The following is a 10,451-nucleotide window of genomic DNA, read 5'->3' as shown; positions in this document are numbered from 1 at the left end:
CGTAGGAGATGGGCTTTCTTTAGTGTGCTGTGGCCCAAAAAGAATCTTTTGGGAAAGATCTAGCCAGGTCGAATTTAGATTTTGGTGGAGCGGGCATGAAGCGGGTACCAGGTTAGTTAGTCACTGGATAAGCAAGCCTTGCGAAGATCTTCTCTTTTTCCTCCTTGCGTAAGGATTACGATGACTAATGACGCTCATACTGTAATAAGAAAGAGATCATAAATCATATTATTATCATGCCTACCTAGTACCTAGTACCTACCTACCTAGGTAGTGTCTGGTGTATCATACTAATCAACTAATCATCATGACTGATGTTCCAACAAAACTAAACACATGCTGGGATACTGGGATCAGGATAGAGCGCTGGGATAAGAAACGGTGCCGATATCCGTAAGGTTAAGGTTACTTACTGTAGGAATCTTTTTAATAATCTCAAGTCTTGAGTCTTGACTCTTAATAAGATTTCTAGGACAACAACAGTGTCACGGTTCATATTGAAGGAAAATAAGTAAAGGCCGATTCCCCGGTTGTCAAACCGCGGTAGCGTAAATACACTTTTCTCTAGAACATGATGAACATTTCACTCCATAATAAGATATTACTTTTTTTGCTTCCGAGCAATTGACTTTAAATAATATTAAGCTTTTTCCACAATTGCCTATGAGCAACACCACCTACGGAGTAATTATAAAGTTACTCATTAGTATCCGATCAATATCCAGATTGTTTTCCGCGGGATCAGAAGATACTAAGATAGTATGTAGTATGTACGGAGTAGGCAGACTCGGAGTAGGCATTCTAATTCTTTCCTTCTTCCATACCTCGATCCAAATGGCTGGCTGCTGGTTCCATATATTTTCACTCCATAATCAGTAAACGATCTTCAAATCCCAATATGAAACGAAGAACTTAAACTTCTGTAATCTTTAACCGCGGATTATTATCAAGATCAACAACGGTGCCGTCCCAACTAATGTCCTTCAGCTCGAAAAGAGAAAAAGATGGAGGATTTTATTTTATATCCGCTGTTATTGGCCAATTATTTTCACAACCTGTTCACTTCTCTGCATCATTTTTTGATCGGTACGAAAAAGATATGTTATCCATGTTCATAACCCAGGCTCCCCCACCCCTTGGTAAGACATCTAGAACGATCCTTTTTCGAATGGGACCTTAAACCCTTTGAGTGATGATTTGCCAAGTTACACCCATCGGTGCACCCAAGAAATGAAGGCTCCACCATTTTTTTTATCCTTTCTTCGATTCTAGATTTAAGAGAATTATCCGAAAGCTTTCTTTTCATTTGACACGGAGTGATTGGCTAGAATTGACAAGTCCGGAAATCATTTGAAACGAACATATCTACGTATTCGGTATTTCAAAGAGATAAAAATGGGCTTGCATTAAAAAAAGATATATATGGAGACTGGATCTTCCTCATTTCGCATTCCTTCTGTGTTGTTGAAAGCATAATCGTTACTCAATGAATCACGTACTCCGTACTTCCAAATAATAAAGGCAAAATTCTTCCATGCTGGTAAAATACGAGAGCATCACAAAATGAAGGGGGTACAACTTTGACGGAGCAGGCTCCGAAAGAAAATTCCTTGACAACCTCGGGTCAGAATATCCTGCCACTTTTACGAATCTACCGAGTAAGGATATTGCTATTGAGATACACGAGATTCCTTCAGGCAATACCTACCGAAGTAGATGGATGTATTAGATTTTTTTACGCCAATCAGGGACTTACATATGCGATTAAAACAGCCTTTTTTCTGTAATCTCGGCATTCTCAGGTCTCCGATCATTATTCATGATTTTCTATTCCTTCCTGTTAAAAAGAAATGCAGAAAATTTATACTACCATCAAAAGGTGATATTGCATCAATCTTCAGACACAGGCACATTCCTACATCGTCAGCAAGTGTCAGCACTGTAGCGCGGGAGTACCAGCCGTCAAAACGCCTCTTCCATTCTGCATCCTGCGATGGAGGATCAAGAATTCGATCGTCATACCTGTAGTAATGTATAAATCCTGTAAACGAATCTCCTCTAATATAGTCTTTTAAAGTGTTGATTCATCACAACAGCACTATTCTAACACCTATTGAATGGCTCGGCATGAAAGGATTCCGCAGAGGTTGTGGCTGAACTTGTCAATAACTTGGGGAAGATCAAAGTCAAACCGGATTTCTAACCTGCGACGAGTATACCAACAATGTTGTACCATCTGTTACAATACGTGAAGTTTCTCCTTTCCGTCTCAACATACTTGTGCTGTGGAATCAATGTTGCTTTACTTCCGAGCCTCGATATCACAAACATGGAGACTTGAATCCTTGCTTGTACACATACATCTTCAGCCACCGTTCTTGTATGGTGGCATAGGTCAAGCAGGGACGTTTTATTTTCTTTTCCCCAATATGCACCCCCCACGAATTGTTTCAAAGCACAGTCCACAATGATCTCCGAGTGATATTGATGATCTTGCAGCAGCTCCGTCCTTTAAAAGAGCGAGCGGCAGCGCTGCAGCAGGGGCCAATTCTTCTGCCTTGGGAATACTGCGTATGGTTTAGTGTGAAAGAGAAGGTGGTGGTTGTAGAGGGCGCGGTACAGCACCGTGGCATGACTATTGACAGGATGTAGAGTTTGATTCGCTTGGCTCAACAGATGGCTTGAGAGAGCTACTGTTAATGGGTCGGTATTTACTTCAGCCCAAACACAAGACTCGGTGAATTCCAAACTCTCGGGCATCACAGCTCGTACAGAATCCAAAAAGCTACATCTTTGTGTGCTACACTCATGCACGTGGATACAAATTCTATATCATGTCCGTGAGCCATGTAACCCGACTTTAGAATGATTCATTCAAGGTAGGCAAGTGGTAGCGAAGGGAAAGCCTTAGGTCTTAGAGATACAATACGACTAGGTAGTTATACTCTTCGATCATACCGGTGAAACGAGAATCACAACTTCAAGCCGGACAGTGCCTCAAAAGATAAAGAATCGCCCTGTTCATATCATGAAGAGGTTGTTGGACAAACAGAACTTTGAGAAAGCCATGGGACCGGCCGAATTGAATTTCCATCTCCGATAATATCTGCCTTGATTATGAGGCGGTAAGTTTCAAAGGGCGGTGAGAGTCTCGAAGTTGGCAGAATAATATGGCAGTGGCAGCACAACACAAAAGCTTAAGACTTCTGAAAGGTCCTTCTTGGTGTCATCGTACATTCAAGCAATGATTTTATAACATGACTAGTTTTCAAAATGCTGCCTAGTAGCAATAGTACTTCAATCAATTTCATTATCAGTTTTCAGTCATGTCTATTCGCGTTCTTCTCCGCGAATATCCCCACCGCTCAATTGCACTTGTGACGCCTACCCACACTCTCATCTTCCGCCATAGTCCTACGAACGATTCCACAAGCAATGGATTACTGAATCCAATTTATCCAATATATCCACGTGGATCTACCGATGGACTTGCCGCTCCTAAGTGTATGGTAGAGTTTGCAGATGTCTCCTCAATTGATCTTAGCGAATACCGGACTTTGAGTCCCATGCCAGTCCATGGTACTCTCGGGCTCATCACTGTTAGCAATGATATATTCCTCTGCGTAATAACAGGCACGACAAGAGTGGCACAGGTGAGGCCGGGAGAGACAGTTGAAAAGATATTGGGAGTAGAATTTCACTGTCTAAACAATGCGGAATACGACAATACTTTTACGGACAATTTGGATCCCTACAATTACAATGCGGAAGATTCATATGGCCAGAATTTGAGTCGACGGGAGATAGCCGAGCATCCGTGTACTGACTTACAGAAATTGCTGAGCAACGGAAGCTTCTATTATAGCACGAATTTTGACCTCACCAATCGATTGCAAGACCGGTAAGCAAAGTTGACATACCTATGATGCCAGGCTCTTATACATTCTCAGATCTACAGATGCAACAGCGAATGATGTTGAGAGTTTCGACGACTCATTCTTATGGAACTCATATATGATTGGCCCCTTGGGGAAATTTCGATCTCGTCTTGTGTTACATGAACGAAAGGCCTTGGACAAGTCTGGCATTCTCACATCCGCCATTCGTGGTTTTGTCCTCACGATTACTATACCTCCCGCCTCTGATCCTTTGAGAACTTCAAGATCAGGCCTCCCATCATCTCTTACTCTAATATCCCGATTGTCTTGTCGAAGAGCTGGAACGAGGTTTAATGCTCGAGGAATCGATGACGATGGAAATGTGGCAAACTTCGTCGAATCAGAAACAATATATTGGAGTCCCTCAGCCAATGCACAATATTCTCCGGAACAAGGGGGCGAGAAACCAGCTGGTGTCTGTTTTTCATATGCCCAAATAAGGGGAAGTGTCCCAATATTTTTCGAGCAGGCACCTGGTTTGATTCCAGGTCAACAAAAGATTACCATAACTAGATCCCCTGAGGGTACTCAACCCGCCTTTGACAAACATTTTGAGGAATTGGAGCGAAACTACGGCGCCGTTCATGTGGTTAATCTGCTCAGTGAAACTAAACCAGGTGAAGCTGAAATTACTAGATCTTATCAATACGGGATTCGCCACTCGTCGTTGAATACACCGGAAGAGAAAAATTCCAAAGATCATCAACTGTTGAGGGTCACAGAATATGATTTTCATGCAGAGACTAAGGGTCCTCAAGGTTACGAGGCAGCTAGCATGATTCGAAGAATCATTGAACATTCAGCAGACGGTTTTGCATATTATCTATCTGAAGATATTGAAGATGCTGAAGATATTCCGGAGACACAAATGCGAAGAACAGTTGTTGTCTTACAACAAGAAGGCGTATTTAGAACGAATTGTCTCGATTGTTTGGACAGAACAAATCTTATTCAAACTATCATATCCCAAATGGCAATAGAGTCATTTCTCTTGCATAGGGGAGCCAGAGGCACTTCGGATTTTTGGATGCGTCATTCAACCATGTGGGCTGACAATGGCGACGCTCTTTCACGAATATATGCAGGCACAGGAGCTCTTAAATCGTCGTTTACGAGACATGGAAAGATGTCAATTTCTGGAGCTATTGCTGATGCACGGAAGAGTGCTACCCGACTATATATAAACAATTTTGCAGACAAAGGGCGACAGAATACTATCGACGTACTTTTGGGCAGACTTGTGGGACAAGTGCCCGTTCATTTGTTTGACCCTATTAATGATTACGTGACGGCTGAGCTCAATAAACGTAGCTCGGAGTTCCAATCTTCCGAGGTGATAAATATGTAAGATTATTACCCTTCTATCTTTATAAATATGCTGAATTGATGTTTTAGATGGGCTGGAACTTTCAATCTTAATGGACGTACATTTGGCATAGAAGAAGACTTGTCAGTATGGTTATGTCCTGAGCTAGAGAAGTCACAACAGCACCCCGAAATCGTAGTAGTTGGCTTCCAGGAAATAGTGGAACTAAGCCCTCAACAAATTATGAATAGCGATCCAACGATAAAACAAGAATGGGAACAAGCTGTGCGAAATACCCTAAACAAACATGCTAGTACAGTTACCAACGATCACTATGTGCTTCTACGAAGCGGTCAACTTGTGGGAGCTGCTTTGTGTGTATTCGTCAAAGCCTCTGTTCTTCCAAACATTAAAAATGTTGAAGGTAGTGTCAAAAAGACTGGGATGTCGGGTATGGCTGGTAATAAAGGCGCTGTTTCAATCCGCATGGATTATGCAAATACTCAGATTTGCTTCGTAACTGCACATCTAGCTGCTGGATTTAGTAATTATGAGGAACGTAATAGGGATTATCATACCATCCACAATGGGTTGAGGTTCCAAAGGAACCGTGGAATTGATGATCATGGCAAGTTTATATCCAGATGGTTGTCAGGATCGTCCACTAACAGTATCACAGACACGGTCATTTGGATGGGAGATTTCAATTATCGTATTGGACTTGGAGCAGAGCGGGTGGGTAACTTCTATACAAGCGTGATGTTAATTCTGACATCCTTCTAGGTCAAACAACTCATAAAAATGGGCGACTTGGAGACTCTATACGAGAACGATCAAGTGAGTGCCATAGCTCAGCAGAAACTGAAAAGCCTACTAACAAAGGCGTAGTTAAACCTCCAGATGGTAGCTGGCCTAACATTCCAATACTATTCCGAGTCACGGATTACCTTCATGCCAACTTATAAATTTGATATTGGTAATGATACATACGATACCAGTGAAAAAGCCAGAATTCCGGCCTGGACCGACAGAATACTCCGAAAAGGTAACAATCTGCGCCAAATAAACTACAATTCCGCGCCCCTTCGCTTTTCCGACCACAGGCCTGTCTTTGCAACATTTCAATGCACCGTGAGTATCATTGATGAAGCTGTGCGTGACTCTCTAAGCAGGAGCATCTATGAGCGAAGGAGGGAGGAGATTGGCGGTGCGACGGCTAGTTCAAAACTGGATGGAACGGATGACGAGGATTTGATTGGGTTCGAGAGCATCGAGCCTGGTTTACCACCTGCAAGCTCCGGTCAGAGGAAATGGTGGCTTGACGGGGGAAAACTTGCGAAGAGTCAAGTCCAACCACCAAGCAACTTAAGAGATGCAGTACCAAACCCAAAAAGGCCGAGCAATCCGTGGACTTTGACCGATGAACCTGATTGGGTTACTGTACCAAGGCCTGGTATGTCTTCACGAAACAATTCGCATCGAATGTCGTTACAGACTGGTATGGGAAGGAATGGCACAGCACCACGAAAGCTTCCACCGCCTTTTAATCCTTCAACTCTCCCCAACTCTCAAAACCGATTTAGACATTCAATAGCGAATCATTCGTCAACTACATCTTTGCCAGCAAAGACAGTACTGCCTCCACCACAGTTAATGGCGAGCAATACTTCGACTCCAGCCCCGACCACAACAGCGAAAGCAGTTCTTCCTCCACCACAACTCACACGCCGCGCATCCACAGAAACAACACGTTCCTCATATAAGAAAGCTCCACCCCTCCCGAGAAAACCTGTACATCTAGCTTCTTCTTCTGTTTCACCTACACTATCAACTTCTTCGTTGGCGTCAAGACCGAAAGAAACCCCTGGACCTATACCTGGGGAATATAGAGATTATTCACCACCCTCCAGAAGAGCTACTTCTAGCCTGGAAAAAAGTAATTTAGAACCACCACCTCCACCACAACCTCGGAGACCTGGGAGAAAGGTGGCCGATGAGGGGCCGAAGCCACAGCTGCCAAAAAGACCGGTAGACTTATTGGGCGATAGCGATGATATTGGGGGATGGGAAGCCTTGAAACCTGCTAGATGATTGATTCTTACTGGGATTAAAATAGGTGGTTTTATAAAGATATGGAAAGCATGGTAGATAAAATGAGTAAATTCCTTTGATAGAATAAAAGATTACCTCGGCGAGTATTTGTCGATTTTAGCGAGAGTTTATTATTACTTTGCAGCATCAATAGGATTGAGGATTGACACTAAAATGTTCCTTTAAGCTAGGTGGGTAGGTAATTAAATATACCTGATTCAAGCAGAAGATTTTCTCCAACCCTAAAGTTGGAGCGAGGGAAAAGAGGATAGGGTTTCTCATTCTTATTATTCGATTATGTATATAAATTAGTGTTTTTTTTTTCTGATGTTTAGTGTTATTTACTCTGGCTTTCTGGGTTACGGGGGTAGGTTGTAGTTTAATAGATAGGTAGGTAGGTAGGTGTTGACTTGTGGGGGATATTGTGGATATTGAAGTTGGGAATTTAGATGAAGAAGTGAGTGGGTGGGTGAGTGGATGGATGGAATATTGAATGTTGAATCTATTTAAAGTGATAAAGGTGTTAAAACTATAGAAATGTTTTTTGTAGATTTGAGGTTTGAGGTTTGGTAGATTTTGAGGTGGAGGATGGGATGAGATGGATGGATAAATTTGTTGCTTTGTAGGTAGGTATTGTTTGGTCTGTGGATGGGTGAGTGGATGGAATGAACATTTAAGTGATAAATTGAAAGCGGTAAGTAAATAACGATACAGTAGTAATGAAGTTATATTCTCGTATTAAAATCAGGTAATAGCATTTTCCTCTTAATCACAAGACGGATATCCTAAGCGACCTCAGGGTAATATTTCTAGCACAAAGAAGACCTAATTTATACATCTATCCCTTCATGCAACATACAAACTACATCACCTCTAATTCCCAATCTCAACCCTCCTTGCTTACTGCAGCATGCACCAACATCATCTCTCTCACACAATCTACGCCAACACCTCTCTACTCTCAAAACTATTCGTAACAACGATCCCGCCCTTCCCATTAAATTCCCCCTCCCCCATCCCCATCCCCTCCTCTAATTCCCCCTCCCTCTCATACCTCGCCGGTCCCTCCGCATGCGCAGTAATATGCTGCGTCTCGCTTCCATTCACACTTCTACTTCCATCAACACCCCTATGTCCATGTGCATGACCCATAATCCACGGTTCCCCCTTCGTTTCTCGATGCATATATTGCATTCCCGTATATTGCCCAAATATATTTCTCTCTCCATTTCCATTCCCATTTCCATTTCCGATTCTCTCACCATTTGCATTCCCATTCTCCAAACTGGGATGTTGAGAAGAACTTCTGATTGAGCGGAGTGAAATGGCGGATTGGACGCTCGCGACGAGGGATTGTACGCCCTTGGTGTTGAGAAGACCATATTGGGCGGGGAGACAGGCGGCGATTATTCCGAGGCCGGATTCGATCATGGACCAGTAGAGGCCGGATGTGCAGATGACTTTTTTTTGTGGGGACTGGTGTTAGTTTTGGGTTTGGGGTTTGGATGGGAGGAAGGGGAGAGGAGGGGAAGGGACGCACATTCAAAATCGGCGTGCGGATCGTAGTTTACGGCGGTGGCTTGGATAAATACTATCATTCGGACGATTGAGGCGGCGATGGTGCTGTGTATTTATGTTAGTCTGAATAGTATAAAGAGCGTCCTTACATGCATAACTTACAGAGCTCCTAGGGAAAAGATGGCTAGAATACCTATTTTACGGGCGACGGTTAGATGGAGACCGAAGATCTGGATAGATGTTAGTGATTGGGATCAGATTAGGTCTGAAAGTTTGAGGAGAAAGTTGAGTGAGTTCTGAATGCGATGAGTATGGATGAAGTGAAGTGAAGTTCAAGGCATCCACACTCCACTCCCCCCATCCTCCCCTCCGTCACTCCACACAAAAAGAACCCAGAGTCCAAAGAAAAAGCAACCAAACCACATACCATCGGCACCGGCAAACAAATAATAACAAAATCCGTCACAACATCACTAATAGCAAACGCATTATGCAAGCGATCCGTATCCACACAATGCGCCTTCTCCACAATCGTACTAGTCCAATAAGCGGAAAAATCCAAGCCACAGATAAAGAGGATGGAGAAGAAAAAGGAGAGTGTCCAGATGAGAATTATGATGATCATGAACCAAGTGACGATGTTGAAGCGGGGGGCGGCGTTGCGTGTGAAGACGCGCCGGTAGAAGAGGATGAGGGAGAGTTTGACGAGGCCGAGGGCGGGGATTTGGAGGAGCTCGCCGGGCCAGAATGCCTGGTTTTGTTAGTGGAGGGGGGAGGAAGGGAGTGAAGATAAGGTGAGGTGAGGGGGAAGACTTGGGGAATAGAAGGAGGGAATTGTGAAGGAGGGACGTACGATGTTTGAATCTGGTTTTCCGATTCGAGTTGATGGGGCTGGTGCTGGATATCCGAGTTGTTTAAGACCGACCTCTTTTCCAATAGTATATCAGTTTTCTATTTTCCCTCTTCCAAAAAGATGATATATATATAACTCACCAGCCATAATAGCGACGCCCATCCCAATCACAAAGACCTATATACGTAAATCATCATCAACATTTACCCACTCGAATGATCCAGATCCAGATACAGAGAGAGATAAATATACGAATAAACATACCAAAGCACCCATAATCAAATAATCATCAGCTCCCAAACCCACCTTCTTCAAATATCTAGCATAGATTCTCAGTCCCACTGTAGCAGAACAAACAGGTATGAAAACGGCTGCTGCTGCTATAGCTAAATTTGCATGGATTTGAAGATCTGCCATTTTGGTTTTGGGATTTGGGAGGGATATTGTATCGATGGTATTTTTTGCTCAGCTAGACAATTCGATATGTATGATTAAAACCCAGTGATGAAAGAAAGGAGATATAAAAATACGGAATGAAAATATGAGAAAAGAAAAGATAAAATCAGTCTAGTTTAGTCTTGCAAAGATAGAAAAACGATATAATAAAAAGGCACCCATTAATCTAGCAGAAGAAACAACGGGATAATAACTTCATATACATATACATATACCCATACAAAATACAAACACGGCAACAGACTCCGAGACCCCGTGGGGAAATCCCCTCGGGACATCTCGAGTTCCT

General features: G+C 43.0%; 3 protein-coding genes across 3 annotated transcripts; 2 read left to right on the top strand and 1 right to left on the bottom strand.

Annotated features, from left to right (window-relative positions):
* Positions 1–976: 976 nt before the first annotated feature.
* SS1G_04488 (predicted protein) lies at positions 977–1,729 on the top strand (the record flags this gene model as incomplete). The annotated part of the gene is made up of 2 exons (XM_001594630.1): positions 977–1,139; positions 1,593–1,729. The coding sequence occupies 2 exons, from the start codon at positions 977–979 to the stop codon at positions 1,727–1,729; spliced, it is 300 nt and encodes a 99-aa protein (XP_001594680.1).
* A 1,597-nt stretch (positions 1,730–3,326) lies between these two features.
* SS1G_04487 (hypothetical protein) lies at positions 3,327–7,335 on the top strand (the record flags this gene model as incomplete). The annotated part of the gene is made up of 6 exons (XM_001594629.1): positions 3,327–3,653; positions 3,834–3,901; positions 3,951–5,282; positions 5,334–5,979; positions 6,028–6,081; positions 6,145–7,335. 6 exons carry the CDS (start codon positions 3,327–3,329, stop codon positions 7,333–7,335), a joined length of 3,618 nt encoding a protein of 1,205 aa, XP_001594679.1.
* A 939-nt stretch (positions 7,336–8,274) lies between these two features.
* Positions 8,275–10,123, bottom strand: SS1G_04486 (predicted protein; the record flags this gene model as incomplete). The annotated part of the gene is made up of 7 exons (XM_001594628.1): positions 8,275–8,795; positions 8,876–8,958; positions 9,016–9,083; positions 9,281–9,604; positions 9,707–9,780; positions 9,847–9,883; positions 9,971–10,123. 7 exons carry the CDS (start codon positions 10,121–10,123, stop codon positions 8,275–8,277), a joined length of 1,260 nt encoding a protein of 419 aa, XP_001594678.1.
* Between the last annotated feature and the right edge of the window lie 328 nt (positions 10,124–10,451).

This window comes from Sclerotinia sclerotiorum, genomic scaffold, assembly GCF_000146945.2.
Source record: "Sclerotinia sclerotiorum 1980 UF-70 scaffold_5 genomic scaffold, whole genome shotgun sequence".
In the NCBI taxonomy this organism is placed as follows: Eukaryota; Fungi; Ascomycota; class Leotiomycetes; order Helotiales; family Sclerotiniaceae; genus Sclerotinia; species Sclerotinia sclerotiorum.
The sequence above is the reverse complement of the archived record's forward strand: the minus strand, read 5'-3'. Positions and strand labels throughout refer to the sequence as shown.